The sequence below is a fragment of the Haemaphysalis longicornis genome, unplaced genomic scaffold (assembly GCF_048455015.1).
Source record: "Haemaphysalis longicornis isolate Haplotype H1 unplaced genomic scaffold, Haemaphysalis longicornis Haplotype H1 scaffold_8, whole genome shotgun sequence".
In the NCBI taxonomy this organism is placed as follows: Eukaryota; Metazoa; Arthropoda; class Arachnida; order Ixodida; family Ixodidae; genus Haemaphysalis; species Haemaphysalis longicornis.
Window position 1 is genome coordinate 145,489,378 of NW_027526445.1, and position 20,745 is coordinate 145,510,122.

The 20,745-nt window shown below is 48.3% G+C and overlaps 1 protein-coding gene across 1 annotated transcript; it reads right to left on the reverse strand.

The window, feature by feature from the left end:
- Positions 1-4,889: 4,889 nt before the first annotated feature.
- LOC144149199 (uncharacterized) lies at positions 4,890-15,296 on the reverse strand. The gene is made up of 4 exons (XM_077680732.1): positions 14,939-15,296; positions 13,126-13,302; positions 8,951-9,073; positions 4,890-6,268 (listed from the first exon to the last, which is right to left on the reverse strand). The coding sequence occupies exons 1-4, from the start codon at positions 14,939-14,941 to the stop codon at positions 6,125-6,127; spliced, it is 447 nt and encodes a 148-aa protein (XP_077536858.1). The 5' UTR covers positions 14,942-15,296; the 3' UTR covers positions 4,890-6,124.
- Between the last annotated feature and the right edge of the window lie 5,449 nt (positions 15,297-20,745).

Below are 20,745 nucleotides of genomic sequence, written 5' to 3' on the forward strand. Positions count from 1 at the left end.
ATTGCTAACCTTGGGCATCGTCCAATCACGGCGCCCCCTCCTCCTAACGTCACAGCTTAGTTTGTGCGGCCGCCGCAAACCGCGCATGGTAGTTTTTCTTCTTTCGCGCTTTGTAAAATAATTACCGATTTGTCAACCGGATAAACGATGAAAAGTGTGCTAATTTGAGCCAGTCTACACAGTGCAAGCAAAAACGGGAGCTTGACAAATTCACTTCAGTGTCCCTTTATTCGCACTGACATTGGTGTCGACGTATTACCAAGTGCTCGGTGGGGCACAGTTTAGAACATCAGACACACGCCGTGTGCTTAGCACGAACAAGAACCGCCATCTCGCGGAGCCCTACCTAACCAGGGACGGCACGCATGCTTTCCCACATGCATACCACGCCAGTGAATATAACCTATATGTGCGAGAGGAAACTGCTCCTTGCGAGAAGTGCGGGCGAGCGACCAGATAATGTCACAATAACAACCAAGGTGGACTGGAAAGCTTCGTAGCTAAACAGCGAAGGAAAGGCTAGCGGCACGTGATGGATGAAATGATAGCGGCCGAAATTCATTCCTGGGCGGCGCTGGGAAAGGCCGATCGCTGCGGCATCCCAGTATCTCCCGAGCTGAAAACAAGAGTACAGTGAGGCTATTCGTCGGTCGCATCTGTTACTACCGCCGGTACATACCGAAATTAGCCGAGGAGGCGCTGCCTCTCACACAGCTAACCACCAAGAAGCCCTTTCAATGGGTCGCGGAGCAGCAACAGACCTTCACGTCGGGGAAACACAAGTTGGTTGCAGCCCCCGTGCGTAAGTTTTCAGACTCCAACCGGCCCTTCATTATCACGACGGACGCTCCCAAACTAGCTGGAAGGTTAGTACTCTACCATGAGTTTCACGGCAAAGAATTAACACCCAGTGGCATACCGGAGTAGGCATTTGAATCAGCCGAACACGAGTATGGAGCTACCGAACAGGAGTGCCTCGCAGTGGCATGGGGTGTGCGCCACTTCAGATGCTACATGTACGGGTGGCACTCCACATACTGATTGATTGCCAGCCTCTCAATTGGCTGAAAAATGTTTGGAACCTGAGCTCGAGGCTAGAAAGGTGGAACCTGCTTTCGCAGGAGTAGGGCTTCGAGATCGTTCACAGGTCAGGAACAACCAATCACAACGCGGACGCCCTAAGTAGAGCACCCGTCCGAGTGGCAGACATCTTTGTACCATCGGGGGATGTACCCCGTGTGGAACGAGAACAACACGATGATCAATAATTTCAGGCGATCAACACGTCACTGGAAACGGGCGCAACGACGATGATAGAGGCGGATATGATGATTACTACTACTGCTTCAGTGAAAAGTGACTATAGGAAATGTAAACATGGAATTTCAAACCTAATGCTATAATACTTACATAGAAAGAACACCTGGAGATTCCCTATGGTTCAACCCTTACGCGACTTAGTGCGTACTTCGCCAATGTTTTTCACTTTTAACCCTTTGTTGGACAGCGGGACACAAGATCGCACTTGCTATTTAACGTTCTAGGCACTGTTGCTTCCTTACAAATCTGGCGGCATTGCGTACGGGTCAATAACTTCACCTCCGGATATAGCGGAACATTCTACATGCACTTTGGTAACGTTGCTAATGAAGGGGAGCACGCCGCAAGACAAGCAGGATGATTTGGTTTTTAGATGCGACTGCATCCCATTCACTCGCCTTGTCCCTCCATACGGCGTTGTTGTTGTCCGTCCACACCCCTCCCCCATTCTCCTCGCCGCACGAGCTGCGCTCTCCGCCGCTCACCCCCTCTCCTCTCTGATATCGAACACTCTCTCGCGAGGGGCATTGGATTGGATTCGATTGGCTTGGCTTGGCTTGGCTTGGATTTGGATTGGATTAAAGTGGATTGTGTTGGATTGTGTTGCGTCATAGCCACGCCACGTTGCGTCATAGCCGCGGTCGTTCCAGCACCGGCGTTCCGATTTCGGGCACGTGCATAGACTTGATCTTCGTTGAAAATTGCACGGTGGTCCAGTTACTTCACCATCCACTACCCGTACACTTCAGCTACCACAAGGCCGTCATCGTCAACCTTACGCCGCGTGTTAAAGAATACATCATACGCGTTCCTTACACGTTTCACGTAATTATAGAGAATCAACCCAACGGAAACACCAAGTGAACCCCCAAGATGCGTCGCATCTCCACAGGGTTCCCCTCGCGGGAAGGTGGGGGAATTTTTTAATGTTCGTGTCTTTTTGCGTTTTTGTGAGACACTTTTAAGCAGGAAGAAACTGCTGGCGAGTAAATATTGTCTGCCTTGCACTAGAATAACTACTTAAAATCAACCAATATCTATATTTTGTCATTTCTGAGCGTGTATAGAGAAACAAAATGATCTTTAAGAAAAGCGGTGTGATTCGCTTCGCGACAGAGAGGGTTCTATTCACAACGAACCGATATTAGATGCAACTGCATCTCATTCACTCGCCTTGTCTCTGCATCCGGCGTCGGCGTCCGCCCCTCCCCCATTCTCCTCGCCGCGTGAGCTGCGCTCTCCGCCGCTCACCCCCTCTCCTCTCCGATAGCGAACACTCTCTCGCGAGGGGCATTGGATTGGATTCGAATGAATTGGCTTGGCTTGGCTTGGCTTGGCTTGGATTGGATTTGGATTGGATTAAAGTGGATTGTATTGGATTGTGTTGCGTCATAGCCGCGGCAGACGCACTGGCGTCGGCGCGTCCCCTTACCGTTATGCGCGCTATAAAACGCGGTGCCTGCGCCGCTCCGCTCCATCGTTCCAGCGCCGTTCCTCCGCTGTCCAATGATGCAACGGGAACCCCCTATGCGTCACATCTACACAGGGGTTCCGGCGAGGGGAGGTGGGAGTTTTTTTATTTCTGTCGAAGGTTAGAAAAACATCTTTCAGCTGAAGAAGCACTTTCACTGGAACAACTCCACGGGGATACGTCGACTGCTAGCATCCGTGAGCTCATCATTCAGAGCTTCAACTCGTGGTGGTGCCACTTGTGCTCAACCAGCCAAAAAGAAGTCTACGCTAACTACACATTGAATGCATGCAACGGCCCCCTAAGTATCTCCGCCAAGTAAGCAGTGGGACATATGGGTCCCGCTCGAGCTAAGTGACCCAACTGGACAGTAGGACATACAGGTCCCACTTTTTTACAGGAATGAAACACTTCTTAGCGCTTCTGGATTTTTTTTGTTGTAGTGAATAAGTGATAAATAGCTGACCTAGAATGTTTTTAACACTATAACATTTGTTCCCTTGTTATGTCCACCGAAGGGTCAAATTGAATTATTTTCATGGCTTACGGTTAGTTTCTGTGGTAATAAATTATTGCTTTCCGCTCCTTAGGTCACGTTCTGTTAGTTCAGGTTAGGGTACCTTGCTGTATGTTATGTAGAGTGATGTAGTGCCCGACGCGGCAATTTTTTATGAAACGCCGGTGCACATCGGCATACCGGATTCCTTGTAGTACCGTCGGGCGGCATTTTAGAGAAGAAAAAATGACGTATGAACTGGACGCATTGACGCGCCAACTGACGGTGCGCGTGCCCTGCTTTAGCCCGTTTTTGGCCCGTGTGCCTGCTTTTCTCTGCTCCGGGCAAAGCTTTGCATGCTTCATGGGAGTGGCTCTTAACTTTACCCTGTGAGCTCGCATCCCCCCGAAATATCTCCAAATTAACGGGGAAATGCCAGTGTAGCGAGCTGCAAGTCAAATGAATGAAGGAGGAGAGTGTCGCCCAATACTGTATCCTAGTAAGCGCCATGAGAGCGTCGCCAACGTAGTCATCACTATTGAGTGTCAAAGACTCGGGGGGTAAACAGGACGGGAAGCCCGGCTTCGGCGATGACCTCACCACTGCAGGTACCGGTTTGTTCGGCTGCTGTGGTTTCCCAGGGTCAGTATGCCTCACGAATTCTTGGTTCTAATTCGGAATTTGAAATGGACCTAGAGATAACAGCCTCTTTGCAAGGCACTCTGGAAGTAAACGAGTAACTTCATCCCCTCGGCAACAAACCACTTCCCCCACGGAATCGAAATCCAAAGGGGGCCAAGCAGAAACTATCTTGGAGGCAGCTGTGACTACTATTCACAACCCATAATGTCCAAATTATTAAATGGAATTGTTCAGGAATTGCCGTGCTCACGGTTTTAAAATGCCGTATTAACATTCCATGTCCAGATATTATACTCCTCAGACTCTTGGCTGTCGAGGGATAAGCCATTTACTCTTACGGATTTTTGTGCACTTCTGTTAGACTTGGCGACAGGAAGTGGTGAATTTGACTGGTACCACACGAATGTTGCCATAAGGAACTGTATTTCCAGTTCTTGTCATCGATAACTCCTGGTGATAGAGTTATGCCTTCCTGGGAGCCTTCCTTTTTCTCTACTTAACGCACGTTTTCCGAACGAATTGAATACCAGTTCCCTGGTGGTTGCCCTTTCGTCTTGTATGCAAAACGTGACGGTTGCTCGTGTCTGTCTAACTCGCATTACGTCAGTTGGCGCTTCAAAACGGACATCTGTGGCTGGCGGTTGTTATGCTGCACATCCGACAATCTTTGCTTCAACACGGGCAGTGCGACATTTCTTCGAAGTCAAATGGGCTCAGTCTTGGACTTAACGTTAGAAAAGTGTGTATCAGTCTCTTCATGAAGTACTGTAGATTGCTCTACGACTAGCCACCATATACTGGCACTCCTCTTCCCGTCTTCTCCCTGCGCAGTTCCGATCGGGCCACTTCCTACGTATATTCTCACGTAGCCAAAGACGACGCAAGGTTTTCCAATAACACAGTTTATTCAAACGAACTTGTGCTCCGCTAACAACTTAAACAATAAACAAGCGGCGAAAAAGCAGTCAACAAAATTAGTGCCCATCCACGTTGTGAAGACAGATCACCTGTGAAGCCGGACGCAGAGAACGGAGTGCACAAAACAACATAGGTTTTTTTTAATTTGCGATGGATCATAGTTGCTAGCCTATTATCTGATTACCATTTGAAAGACCCAACTGTTGATGTTGCGGACAAACCTCCAGCTGCCCCTGTCCCTCCCGCGTCCTGAACGTCTTCCTGTTGATGTGACACCCCACCCCAAGGCCCTCTGCAACTAAGGACACCGAACAGGTCTCATTGCGCAGTTTTTATGTCCGCGTTTAAACCCCGCACCAGCACAACAGGCACATCATTCATCAGTACGGTTATAAAACCTATCTTTGCGCGTGCACGCCGCTTCCCGTCCCTCACGCTGTTCTCCACTACAAACCTGTGCACGCATAAACCGGCAACCGGTCATGCGCACTTTCGTATAATAGACAGACACGGCCGAAAATTCACAGTTCACTGTGAATTTAGTGCATCGACAATAGCGCCACCTATAAAATTGGTTAGCCTGCGCAGCATACAAAAGAGGAAAAACTCGCACTTCACTTCTAGCTTTCTTAAAACCGCTGGCAGCCAAAACACACGAACAAACCCGAGGGTATAGCTCGCGGCAGTGTACATTGCGTGCAGGGAGGGTATGAACAGGGATACAACACCGGCCACTCACTCGTCTTTTACCCTTTGTTTCCCTCCCCAACTCAAAGCGTTCGGCCTCTCCCTTCTTAAATATTTCATTGAATCTCCTGTTTACACTATTGGCACCTATTCTTTCAAAACCTGTCTTCCACGCGCATACGTCGAATGATGCGCTTCGAATGACAAATCATTCGCTGCTCACAACGAAGCATACCTTGCCTAATGGGGCACATAAAACTCGCGCCTTAAAATATAAACGCCAATAGCACAAGGGTTTTTTTTCGGAGGGGAAATTGTCTGGCGACAAGTACCGTGAGGTTTTTGTTATTGCGTACACCTTATTCGCTTCGTGTATTTACAATACCCAAATGCTAAATTCATACAGTGCAGTTACACAGTGGTCTCTATGTAGTACATGCGAAGCACTTGCTGGTGATTTCGTGGACAGCACAGTGTTCAAGTAAAACTTAGTGTCGAGATTAGGAGTGTCGTGGAACACTGTATATTTGTTGACCCGTATATAATTTGCTATTAGGGAGCGTGCAAAATGGCTCCAGTTGTCGAGCGGCTTAGTACTTTTGGAACAATGCTTTGAGCTTTGAGACCCTCTCGAAGTGTTCGTGGAAGCAAGTATAAGACAAGTCCGTCAAGTGCACGTTGAACAGAAGCCACGAGAAGCGGTTCCGAAGGCGCAGGGCTTTCACGTACTCCACCTGCACGTTTGACAAAAGTATGCGAACACGGTGTCACATGTGAGCGTTTGCAATGACAAACTTTTACTGTATTTTTTTATTTACTCGCATAACAGCATTTTAGAGCAATTTTTAAGGGGCCTAGTCCACAAAACACAACCTTGTTCAATTTGGAAAAAAAAACTCATTACTTCGCACAGACACACAAAAAAAGTTAAAAAAAAAACAAAAGCAAGCCGTTTTGAAACACATATTCCTCGCTACGTGACGTCAGCATGACGCAAAAGACGGAGCAGTGAGAAGTTAGGGGGAACAATAGAAAATATTTATGAGTGTGCTAATTGTACATTAACATTCAAGTGATCCCATCAAATACAACCCGAAGCCCGCTACAGTCGTGAGCGATGTGTTGACGGTGGGTTTGCTCGGCGGCTACCAATCGCAGTGACGTCACAAAACGTATTTCCAGTCACAGTGACATCACCGGAGACTGACACTAAAGTCGCTGCTGCTTTGTCCGTTTTCCTTAACCAGACCCTTCAATGCGTTTTTGAACTTTTTTTAGAAATCCTAAATCCTTGCAGAACGTAGTCAACCAGTACATAGGTTAGGGGGTCCCAAAGTAGCTCAGCCAAAAATAACGACTCTATACCATCAGAAACATAAAAATTTGCTGAAACATTTGCTCCCTTCCCCAGTTTTAGCTTTCTTTGACCTTTCGAATTATATCACTACAGCGATGTGGCTGCTATTGGTCGGTTTTTCTTTGGTTGCAGCAATGATCACATTCGGTAGCCACTCCAAAAATAAATCCCCAAAATCAGAACGGAAACGGAAGGCCCATCATCATCTATGACGAGTCAATCACACGGTGCCGCTGCTGCCGGCGATACCTATAGCTTTCACAGTGCTTCCATACGCGGAGAAAAGAGTGAAAGCGTTTATCGGAAGAATTGGAGAGTCTTGGTTTTACCTGTGACATTGGTATCATTGCCATCGGGACAAAACGGGGCATGTAGCCACACGCCGGTGCATTGATTGATTGATTGATTGTGGGATTTAACGCGCCGACGCAACGCAGGCGATGAGGCGCGCCGTAGTGGAGGGCTCCGGATTAATTTTGACCACCTGGGGATCTTTATCGTGCGCCGAAATCTCGTACACACGGGCGTTTTTGCTTTTCGCCTCCATCAGAAAAGCGGCCGCCGCGGCCGGGAATCGAACCCGCGACCTCGTGCTCAGGCCGGTGCATTGCGTCCTGTTATTATACACAAAGGGTGTCTTTTGTGGTCAACATTTTAGGGAGAAAGCTCTACTACGCTACATCTGATAAGGTCATTCATCGCGCCGCAAGTAACTTTCAGCCCCCGGTGTCCAAGCTGTGCCTCTCTTTTTAACCGCTTCACTCACTTGATCACTCAGTGCTGGCTGGCACGACTGTCCATGGGCTTCGCTGCTGCTCACATGTGGCCGCTTATGTTAACCCACACCTTCCCCCAGCGAACCCAACAGGTCTTCACACCCCCTCATTTTCCCCTGCCCCAATTGCTGGGCATGTGGTGCTCCGTGACACCCACTACCAGTCCCTTGGTGACTGTTAAGCTTCCCCATGACCCTCTCTTCTCCCCCAGCCTCTGGAAACAGGCCGCGGGAACCAGGAGATCTCCGATGAATTGTTGGTGACGACGCGGGCACTGCAGGTCGCGGCGGCCCTATGGACCTCCGCCGTTCCCCTTCCTAATGCCGGAGACAAAGGTTCTCTCTCTCAGCGCAAGCGAACGAATATGTGAGGGTTTAACGGCTGCTTCCCAAGCGCTTGGTTCCTGAGTATCACGAGCGAAAACGCGCCAGCTTTGTTGTCTTCCCGTGCCCTTCAGCGCAAGCGGAAACATCAATCCAATATATTCAAGTGGATATAGCCAGACGGGAGGCTGCGAAATCTCTAGCAAAGACGAACTTCCACGAAACGCTGTGTGCATAATACTTGCTGTCGCTCGGGACAACTAGGTTTAGAAGTGTTAAATGTCCGCCATTTTGTCTTCAAACCTACGTTAGAGTGCTTTCGTCAGTGAGTTGGTGAAATTTGAGACGCTTAACCAAAACCGGCAAATTTTCATATACGCAAGCTGGTGATGCGCTTCTTCATAACAGGGCGTCTGTACTGTGTACACGTAATTAACAAACGTATTCCACAAAAGCCTCGTTAAAGCGTATTTTTAATGCACTCTACAACACTACCGATAAACGTTTGAACTGTTTCCTTCGCGTCTGGAAGCATTGTGGAAGCTTTAGATACCGACAGCACAGAGCGGCACTGCACCATTTGCTCGTCGCAGCGCATCTGCCTTCTGTTTCTGCTTTGCTTTAGGACTTCTTTCTAATTTGGCTATTCAATGCATGTATTGCTGCCACTGAAAGAAAGCCGGACAATATCCGCCACAACCCTGTAATGACGTAAATCCAGCGCTGGAACGTTTTTAAGATATCTGATGGGCACAGAGCAGTAATTTCTTGCTGAGGTGCAACGGATCCTCCGATTCAAAGTAACGGATTTTTTTGTTGAATACGTTCTGAAAGCATTTACGATTTCAAAAAAAGTTAAAGCAGTGTTGCAGGGTCCCTTCGGTGACGTTCTTACGCAAATAAATTTAGTAAACGCATGAAAAACAAAGGGCGCCTGCATTTAACGCCAGTGAAGCTGACCTTGTCCTCGATGGTTTTCACGGTGTCGCCGAGGAAAACATGGGCCTGGCTAGTCCGCATCACGTATCCTGCTACAGTCGCGGAACTCTCAACCTTGGCTTGCGGCGTGTCATAGGGGCAGACCTGGAACGGGTGGAGTACATGCGTATATTGAGTGCGTGCTTACCATCACCCGCTCGCGGATTATCGCATCAAGCCAAGTTTAGGTACCAGACACACAAAGGTGCCCTTGCTATCCTAGAGAGATTCCTTTCTATAGTTCTCGCGTGGGTCGTAAAGGATGTCTGCCTTTTAAAACTTGTGCCGGAACACTAGCAGTTAGAACAGGGAAGGGTAAAGAGGAAGAGACAACGTGGCAGCTCCATGCCACTTCCCGGTAGGCCGTCCGGGTGTACGCAACGAAGAGGTCCGCGCATTCTGAAGGTCTTGATCCTGAAAGGCGGCCTCTGTGGTCAGTTTGTATCTCGCGTGGTTTGGTTTCCTGGTTCCTCCACACGTCGGTGTCAAGGGGAGAAGAGGGAAACGTTGTGCCGGATACCACGCATACGTGGGAATCACCGTAACATAAGAGTGATCATGCACAGCGTCAGACGACGGAAGACAAGAAGCAAGAAACTGACACCCCGAACAGTGTTTTTCAACTAGATTGCGCCATGGGGCTCTATTTCTTACTGGTTGTGTTCCGTTTTCCTTTTTATTGTGCCGTGCAAGAGGAACTCAGTCATTGCTGGTTTTTCATAAGAGTGAGCAGTGGCTAGCGCATCGAGAAATAGGATAGATCACGAGAGACGTTCAACATCTCAATCTCAAAGGTGAGGACACCATCAGCTCCAAGCGCAGGGAAGAGCCCTGTGCAGCCGATTGCTTCCTCGGCCGGCACACGTCCGGCGCCTTACGCGGAGGTCAACCTTATTTTGTGTAGCTTCCCGGGAAGCTCCCAGGAAGTCGCTTTCCTGGAACACCAGGTGCGATACGCGGAAGACAGCGTTATCTTGTGAAGCCCCAGGAGAAGAGCGTAAGAAAGCTCCGTTTTAAAGCGAAGCTTTTAATGACTAACTGATGGCGTCCCTCCGCACCACAAAACGCACTGTAGAAAATCCAACTTCCTCTAACAGCTAATATGATCGCGGGTATCGAACCTGGCTTCAAGCGCAATGAAACTGCCGCTTATGCGATTTCCCCTTCGACATGGTAAAAGCAGTTTCGACTAGGAGAGTCGTGCATAAAAGCGCGAAATTAGCCAGAAGGATCATCCTTAGCTCCGTCTAGTGACGCCCATAGTTGAACGTGAAGCTTACTCCGTGCAAAAGTCAAATGGCGAAGGGTCATAGTCAAAGCCGCTGCCATAGAAACATTAAACTGTTTGTAAGTCAATGTGAAAGGTGAACAAGTCAACCTAGTCCAAACCGACTACGACTCAGTCTCATATCAGTTAACCAGGGAAGCCTTCACAAGAAAGCTTCGTGTGCAACCGTCGTCGTCGGTAGATGGAGGGGTGCGTCGTTGAAAACAGATTTTCGCTCCACCTGGAGGAATTTCCTCCTGTCCAAGGATTCTTGTTACGCGCCCCATCCTGAGTGTGTGGGCTCCAGTCCCAGTGACTGTGATCTTGGCCGACTAAGTGTAACTCGAACGCATTAAGGCACGTATACAAGGGCAATTGAGGGGGCCTGGCTGCAATAAGGCACGTTTAAGTACAAGCGGACTTCATTCAAAGTCCTTGAGATTAACGGTCGACGTAAATTTGGTCAGCGGGTTAGGAGGACATGTAGTGAAATTGTTTCAGGACCTACGCACTAAGGCTTGGGTAGTGCGGTAAAAGATAACTATGAATGAAACGTACGCAAATCTAAAGAGACACGTGCAAAGCACTTTTTGCAGGTTAATTAACGAAGTTCAAGAACGGAAGTTAGGACTCGGCATTGGATGATTACAACTGCCTTGGACAGGTTGTCAGCGTCATCCCAACCACAAACAAATAATCCGCCGCAGAGCATATGGGCTGGCGCGCGCGCGCGGCAAACACTCTCACGTAATGAATAGTACTGGATACCTTTACCAATAAATATCGCGACGTGCAACCGATACTGCCGGTGATAAGATATGACGCAGAAGCCAGGCTTCTTACTGAGACCGTATTAAGGCTACGTAGATAAACTCAACGAACCGGGTAACGTAGGATTACACGAGTAAGATGTAGGGACATGGAAAGACCGCTTTGGATAAGGAACAAACGCGGGTGAAAAGTTCCGAGCAGTTGACAACATCCTCCGCTTTTGCGCAACCACAAACTTACAAATTCACAGCGTCCTCCGAACAACGGCCTTCCGGAGCACCTTAACTCAACTTTAACAGACATGCTTCTCATGCACGCTTCTGATGACCGTCCCGACAGGGGCACTGCTCTGCCTTACTCCTTTTTACAGCTTCTACGGTCGACAGCTGTCCTTACCGCTGAGTGGCTCATTCAAACAAACCGTGCTTTTTTCAGGAAATGTGCAAGATGCCATCGCACGCGCTGGTTTCTCCGCCGCGTAGCTGGCACCAGGCTCACGTCATACCAGGATTTCTGAAAGTCAAGCTATGATCGAGGACACAGCACACGCAACTTTATGCCCGGATTCCTCGTGCTGCTTTGGTGCCCTGCACGCTAATTAGGGCGTTCTGAGAGCATTCTCAAGCAGTTACTACTATACCTACCATGTCCTCTGCCAAGTGACAGAGGCGAAATGGAAAATCACCGCTATAGTTCCGTCTGGCTCATTTCGCCCTCCCATGATGGACATCGTCCATGTCGTTCATCTGACGCCCTACCATGTTACGAGACATTTGATGCAGAGTCTGTAAAGAGGACACTAGTTGCGCTGTGTCGAAGTGGGATCATCATCAAGGAGGGAATAAGAAGAGGAGGCTGATGGTGGCGTGTGTGAAGTTCGGGCTTTTGCTTGCGCAGCGCTCTCTACCGCTGTTCATTCTGTAAACAGCAACTTGTAAATACTGTAAACAGAGTTCTGTTAATACCTTGGTACCGCGTATCAATATCACCGATAGAATAACAAACAAAATGAAGCTGAAATGGGTGTGTTTAGGGTGATGCGGCAACAGGTGGACCACTTGGGTGACAGAGTGACTACCGAATCCTCAGTGATGGGATAGGAGGAGATGAAAACAACCATTGTTGGGGGTGGAACTAAAATAAATCGGCGGCACAGAATGGCCTCGGGCAGCATATGAACGCATTATTTGGAGATTTATGAGGTAGGCCTTTGTCATTCAGTTGTTTATAATGACGGTGGTGATGATGATGTAGAGGCGGGAGAGAAAGAGGGGTACCCACAAGGACTGTGGGTACCCCTTTCTGGGGAATTACTTAAGGCAATTCTAAATTACTACGGAAGTTAACGGAGGAACCTACGACGTAGTTACCGAAGGTGCACCTCGACCTGTCGGGAACATCGCCCCTACATTGTTACTGTCGTCCGTATGAAACGTTCCTCCACTCTTTGCCAAAGACTCTGGCATGGACACCTCAAGCAATGTAGCTTTAATGCACCACGGTACGATAATTTAATGGGAGGGCGTCACACATCGCGTTGTTATATGCTCGTTCTTGGAACCATCCCCTGTGCATGCAGGTGAAGGAGATCCATTTCGGGGCTTCACTGCCGACGTACGCTGAAGAGGGTGGGGATCAAAATCAGTGCGAGGCTGCGTACGGTTGACCAGGCAAGCTACGTTTCCAGCCTCACAAAAATCGCTGCAACGAATCTCCTCTCAAGCTAGGCACTTCCGCTTCGTAGACACTAACTTCTTGCGTCTTAGTAGGTTTGTAACCCCTTACAGGGTCCCAATAGTGCGTTTGCAATTATTGCTGCTGTCACGACTTCAAAATACTTTAGAATATTGAAAGGTAACTGCTCGGATGTCAGGAATTCTGATTTCGTGACGAAAATCAGTGCATGCAGTGCAACTGACCCCGTGAACTTTGCCGCGAGGGCGTCCAACGTGTAGAAACGGCCGAGGGTGTTCGCGAACCAAAAGTGAAATGAACGGGTCCCGGTTTGTTCCTATCCTCCACCTATAGGCCGGATAAGAGGCGCCACAAATAATCGCGCTCTCGTTTCGCTGTTTACGCAAAAATGATTATATATTACGCTGCGAAGCCCGCAACTGACCATGCTGGCATCTGACAACGGGCCGGCGTTCAAGCAGGGCTTGTAGGCGATGTCGTGCGCACCACCCGAGTTGTGCTTTAGTAGGTACGTCATCACGCCCATCTCGAGAGACAGGCCAACGACGGCAGTTGACTTCTTGTACTGGAAGCTCGCTTTCACCAGCTCCCCGTGGCGTTCCTAGGAAAGAGCACAGCCACCACAAGTGCGCACAGCCACCATTGCAGTCAGAGGACAAGTGGGGGGCAAAATGTAGACAGATTGACGTGTATTTCCGCTGTACTTTGCGGGGAACTGCTGCTCGTGACAAAATGATGCTAGTGTAACAGCCGCACTGTAAGATGATCCCGTGATTCAGCCTCACCACAATGCGCTCGAATAACCAATTTAATCACGAACATTCCGCCATTTACTCGTTCGAGGATAAGACTTGGCCCAAAAGTTCTGTTTGCCCTGTGGCACTATGCAGTGCAGCATGACGGTTTCCATTGCGCATTCAATTGGTGCCCGCGACGCTCCAATGTTGCGATTTTTCTCTATTACAACACGGTATTCGTTAGACGAGTGCATTCTGGGGCCGTTCAACCACGCCTCTGGTGTAGAGTGCATGTGCAGGAGAAGCGAGAAGCGAATTCAAGACAGGGGGGTGACTTTTCCCGGCCTACGCACGCGAACAATGGCGGCAGTTAATAAAACATCCGCTCTTAACACAAATAAAAGAATGTTCGTATCAGCCCCCGTCATCACAAACAATCCCCACCGAATGAAGCAGAGCAATTATTAGAAAAAGGTTTGGCGAAATTTAAGTCTCGGTCGGAATGTAACCCTGCGCTTCCGAGACACCCCTCCCCCCACAGCTCGATGACTCGACGGCGTCGGTTTTGCGATAAGGGAGCGCCGGAGCAAATGAAATGGCATATCGTGCTAACGAGAGGGCGAGTTCTCCAAATGGACCCTACTCGACTGCAACTTTAAAACGACGGAAGTTGCTAATGCACTCCAACTACGCAGCCGGCTGTTCCTGAAACGGCGTAAAAAGTCGGTTACTGCGAGTATTTTAAACTTGACACGATTCGGTTCCATGATATTTCTGACAGTCTGCTTACAAATTACTCCAGCGACGACAAACTAACTAGGTTAGCGATAGCAGACAATGCCACCCTTTGAGCGCCATCGCCTTTCAAAACACTCGCGCGTGAACACACAGGTCCTTCGCGTCGAGGACTCGAAACACTGCCCATGCGCTCTTGCGGTTCCTAACTTGTACCCGGGTTAACGCATGATAACGAGACGACATGGTCGGGAACTGGGCAATAATGCTTCCGCATTCTGTGTAATTCATACTGCGTCCTTGTAATTGCCTTAGGTTATCGCACAAAAGTACAGCGAAGCAGTAAGAGCCCTTTGGAATATCTGCCGTGTAATATAAGCATAAAAAACAGGCAGAGCACATAGAGTACGCCTGTCTCTAAATGTCGTTGGGTTGCGACAAGCTCTCCTTATTATCTCACACGCGTTCCTCGAACGAACCACTGCATGTTTAGAGGGAGAAAACCCTGTCGTGCAAGTGCTCCGAGTTCACTCAGTATTATTGCGGGCAAAAAAAAAGTGTGCTCCGCGTTGATAGTAACATTTATACAACCGCCAAACTATGTCGCTTTGCAAACCCTAAAGCATTTTTTGTGGTAGTCTCATTTTTTCTCATGTATGCATATGTTCTTCCTGCGTCTCCCGTGGTATTCATCTCTTTCGACTGGCGCTCTGCGTTGCGTCATTTCTTCCTCATTGTACAACAACACAGCTGACCAAAACTCACCATTGACGGGTAGTTTCTGTGCTTGGTCGTCACCGAAGGAGGAACAGCCACGCAGTCACGCTGCGATTCCACAGCCCCAACTGAGCTGATGGCGATGACAGTATCTGCCGCGTACTCACTGCAACAAACCGCGTTAAACGGGGTGACCGAGCGTTCTCCGCTACTACCAATTAGATTCTCGGGTCAAACGTGTATGTATCATTGTTGCGGGGCCGAAAGGGTCGCGCAGAGTGGCACACAATTGCGTAACACAGCGCAGAAACACTTCAATTAGCCGCGTGATAAACCTTCAGATAAACACCGGGGCGGCCCGTTTACAGCTTCGATGAAAAGCCATCTCCACAGGCTGTTACGGCCGAACATTGTTTACAGCGAAGCCTTGTATTTCTCACTCCTTTGACCACAAGTACCTCTGCTTCGCTCTTCTTCTCCACCGCCGATGCCTCTCAACTCTACTGATAACGGTGATAGTGCCGTAAGCAGAAGTTGCACTTTTGACCCGCTATGTAATGCACGCCTATCGCTCACTCGGAGGAAAGACAGCTGCAAGTGATCGGGTGTCGGCGCGCAGAGAAGCGCGAATGGGCGCGAAATGTACGAATTTACTATTTTGTTGAGAAATGAGTTTAAGACCCCACGGGAATATTGGGAGATGAAGCAGATATGATAGTCGCACGCGAAAAAAACCACAACAACGCGCTTTTAACAAATCATTTCTGCCTGTGGCCATTGGAGAGTAGGACAAATTGGCGCATGCAAATATCAGTGCACAAAATTTCTTTCTATTTAGAGATTTATTGGTAGCCACCCTTGAGTCGCAATCTCTGTTTTTCTTTTTTTTCTGTTTTTTCAATTCCCCCTGCACATTTCGGATAGTGAATTAACATTAATCATTTCGCTTCGCACGTTCTGTGTTCTGTTTTGTTGTTTGTTGCTAACTTTATGTTTGAGTAATTGAAAAACTGATACCATGCATGGCATTTTGAACTGCTATTTGTACTTCGGTTATTCCCACTTGATGTAATACCCTTTAGAGGGGCCCTCAAGGGTAAATAAATAAATTATTATTATTATTATTATTATGATGATGACGATGATGATGATGATGAACTCCGCTTTTTAAAAACGTTATCCCTTTATCCTTGTCAACTTGCTGCGGATCCCTTCAGAATAAGAGCAAGTTGCCCACTTGAAATGCCGGCGTGAGCCAAGGATTCTTGTTCAGCTTCAACGGCTTTCAGAGCGATATTCTCGCCGGTGTCTTTCAACTCTAAGCCCGCGCACATCTCCGGTTGCCGGTTTATGCACGAACGAGAGGTGGGTGGAGGGAGGGAGTGCGTGGATGCCCAGCTAGGCTTCATGCGCTCACCAATGACGTGCCCCTTGTGCTGCTCGGATATTTAAACGTGCACAGTACACAGGCGAAAGCGACCTTCCTGCTGTTCTCCGTGCGGGAGCGGATGGGGTTGGTGTGCTACACAGACAGAGAGACGCCTACGAAGGGGGAAGGAAACTGACAGCGCCCTCTTTGTCCGCTAGGGTAAAGCTCCAGTCCTTCCATGTGTTATTCAGCTAATAGGCCAAGGAGGATGCTTATTCGCGAAGTACGAACAGCCTTGTTTGGTGCACTCCCTCTGCGGCGCCTAGCTTCGGTGGTCATTCTTCACAGAGTGGAAAGGCGCTCATTTTATTTAAACGCCCAAACGCGTATTTTGTCTTCATGTGCCTTTTTACTATTTCCCAAAAGTTTTCCTATATCCCGCACACGGTCGACGTTTTCGAATAAATTTTGAGCTATGGACTTTGTTTTCGTTGCAGTGAGATCTTTTACAGAATTAGGGATTGTGTTGCTTCACTTACTCAACTACACGTTTAAAGATAGTCTTGAAATGCTTCCAGATGTTCTCGTCGTACTTGAACAACCCTAGCGCCACTATGGTTTTTCTGGTTGAGTCACCACCCTGAATTTTCTTCATTACCTGCAATGAAATTGGGGAAAGAAAGAAGTTAAATGAACCAACCCTTTTTTAACTGCTTTACTCCACGGTAGAAGATTAGTTAGAATGGGCGTGCTATTTTAGTACCATCTTTGAGACGTTATCAGTCTACTTCAACTAAAAACTAAGCTGAGGCTGAACTTTCGACCCAGAACTAAACTAAGGGCGGTGTTTATTGTGTTCCCTTTGCAGCCTAACGAGTTTAAGTTTCCTACGCTAACCCTCATGGAGAAGTTCTCGTATATGCTTAAAGCATAGAAGTAGGTCCAGAATACACTTCAAACAAGCGTCCGTAGGTGTCGTGTCACTGATCTGTAAGCCGGACGGGAGTTGGGTAAAACTGGCCCGAACCTTCTCTGCTCCCGAAGCTAAGGTTCGAGGAATGGAAAAACTCCCGCTTACTTCAGGAGCTGTTTGCTTCCCATATCTGTTTTATACAGATTTCGTTTTCTTTAATTAGGGCCCAAAGAAAAATACAAAAATACAAAATACAAACATATTTCTGCCGATATCAATGGCAGCAAACTTATATCAGATTTCACACAAATATTTCATATATTAAAAAAAGCCTATGAAGCAGACATACTCCCCAGGCACTTTCGGGTAATTAATCTGTGACGTCACAGTGCCTTGTTTGTGCGATTGGCGGTTTTGAGCGTAGGCACGACCAAGAAGTAATAAAGGGTGATTTTAGCTGGGCCCCTTTACGGAACTTGCCCTTATTACGTCGCTGCAGTCGAACTTTTATTTTTTCAATATATTGCAGTATTTCGCTTAGAAACACATATTGTAGACACTGTGAAGCTAAGTTGGGTGCCAAACGCTAGTTCTTTCAAAGTTGTATCTGCTGTCATGCCCCTTTATGCATTGATTCTACGGGAAGCAAAGCCTCAACAGAGACACCAAAAAGCTCATTACTCCTTAACACAACCACTCATTCTTTCCTGCCCTTATAAGACCACTAAGGCAAGGAGGGACGCTGTATGAACAGGAATACGCGCTTGAAGTCAAGAATAAAAAAAAAATCGTGTTTGTATTTGCACAGTTTATCACAGCATTTGAAAAAGTTGGGAGCACTTACAAGGTCCACGCGGTTTATTCGGCAAAAAAACAAGGTAAAACATGTTTTTCCGTCGTCAAAAAAAAGAGGTGAAAAAGATCGTAAGAAAGAGCTGTGGTGAGAAACATACACAGTTCGTTTCTTCTCCATATTACGTTGTTGACTTAGTCCATTCAAGTGTGGTCGGACCTTTATTGGACAATCGAGTCATTTGATTGTTGGCTTAGAGAGCGTTGCAAAGCGCCTAAGGGAGCGGCTTGAGTCAGTTACCGATGGGTTTTGTGGAATGCGGCTGCGCACGGGTTTTGAGTGACACCACAGTCGTGTTTCGACACTTCGATCAAAGGTCGGCGGAGGTGGTAGAGGCTCACCACATGCAAAAACTTGCTGACATGTGCGTTCGCGCACCTTCTTCATTCGTTCTGGATGCAGAAGTTGCGTATCTCAGGGAGTCGATATGCTAGGCCATGGTGGGCGTCTTACCAGGCCCAACGAGCTGTCGCGTGGTGCAACGCTGCGCTGAGCCATTTACCCGGTTAATTTGGTGGTTTTCTGTACGTCTGGTGGCTAGTAATTTTTGTGTTCCTTAAATAATGCTCACGTGAAGTTCAGCACTTGTCGTGTGGTATCTTCCCCCTAATACTTGTACGCTTCGCGCTGCGACAATGAAAATGTACCAACTTCCCAGTTTTCCAAGTCAATCAATGTTCCCACTAATGCAAGTGTAGGAGAACATCAAAGTGCGATATCCGCGCGGCATGTCAACGATTTAGTGATTCATTGATGGGGAAGTTTAACGTGCCGCAGCTGCACCGGGGTTGTGAAGCGCGCCTTTGTGGAAGGCTCATGAAAAAGTTTGACCACATGTAGATTTCAAGCGCACGCCTAAATAAGACAAACGTCGGGTGTTTTCGCTTTTCGCCTCACCACAAAAGCATCCACGACCCTTGTCCCTGCGACCCTGGTCTCCGCAGCATAACGCCTTAGCTACTCAGAAACCGCGGTGGGATCAACCATTTCTGGCTAGTGTGTGATTGCCGTCTTCCACGGTCGGGCTGACGCGGAGTTTGAATAATCTGTGGCAAAACATATCGCGTTCGAACTAACGTTTTGTTTGTACGAACTTCTACGACCCTCCACCTGACCAAATCATAATGTTAAAACTATCCATAAATTTCGATTACTGACGGGGAATGTTACTTTTTTAACTGCATTCACTTTTGTTTGTTCGAAATTTGAGCTTATTTTTATACAAAGGTTGAGATCATGGCGTAATGTACGATGCACGTTAATTTATGCCGTCATTTGTTCTGACCGGAGTTTCTTGAATTGGCCATTTTAAAGCACTTAGCGATTGTTAGGATGCCCTGTTTATGTTTCTGTTCACGTTAGAGTTCTCAATTAAGAGCAGAGTGGAACACCGAGTGACAAGAAGGCGTATTGGAAAGCTGGAAACAGCAAAGCACCTACCCAGAATATGTCCGCGTGTGATAACTATTGAGTATGGGGAGCATATCGTCCTGTTCCATGCTGTGTTCACTCCATCGTGTCCGAAGAGAGGATAGTCGGAGGGCATTTCTTTTTTGTCCGACCAAGTCACTCAACTAGGGGAGGACAATGAGCGGCTCCGCCGGGAGAGTGCAACAAAGGCCGAGGCCCACGCTATCGCAGTGAAATCGCTGCGCCAGGAGGTGCAGTCTCTCCGCGGTGATTTGGCTCGTCTGAGGGGGCCGCCACGGCTGGCTCATTTCCCGCCGCTCCTAACCAGGACAGCCGCGGAAACGAAACCCGCTGCCCCGCAGACGCCCGGCTCTGCCCAGAATGCTGCGTTTCCCCTCCTTTCCTCTTCGTCGCCCACTCTTCAAGCCAACAATGAGGACGGCGAGCGTGTCTCGTCTGAAGCCGGGGGGCGCACGGCATCGGCGGGGCTGCAGGAGCCAGGCGTTGCTTCCGGCTCGACAGGAAAGACCCAGCGGCCTGCGCGTTTTGGTGTTTGTGTGACCAGCGAACTGTCGGTGGTGGCATCACGACCTCGGCGGAAGGCAATGTTTGTCTCGAAGCTGTCTCCGGCTACCACACCGGCCCAGCTCCATGAACACTTTTCCAGCCTTGGAGTACAGCCTCTGGCCTGTCGTCGAGTGAAGACGCGCTATGCCTCATATTCGTCTTTCCACGTTGCTTTGGAAGACGAGGCATTCCAGCGCCTTCAGGATCCTAACCTGTGGCCCAAAAATTGTCTGTTCAAGCCGTTCGAGGGGACCCTACACGACCATCATCTGCACCCATCTGAAACCAGGCAAGCTGTACAGGATACTTAGCGTGGTATAAGTACTAATCTCAGGCAGAAAAAAAATGTCATTTCAAAATGTCGATGACTTTCTCAAGGCTTTCCAACCATTATGTTCCAGCTCATGCACTGTTCTTCACGTAAATATTCGGAGCATTCGAAAACATTGGGATGAATTTGCCCTACTCTCGAACCTTCTCTCAAACACGGTTGACGTTTTTGCACTCACTGAAATTAATATCACTGACGACCTGTCCAGCACCTTCTGTATTCCTGGTTACAGCAAACACTTCCTCACCCGAAAAAATAGCAGGGGTGGTGGCCTTGCCGTGTTCATTAAGCACAGTTTGTTTGTTTCAAATATTAACATTGTATTTTCATCGGCAGAAGCTCTGGCTTTTGAGCTAACCAAAAATGATCTTGTAATCCGTTTACTAGTTGTTTATCGCCCTCCCTCCGAAAG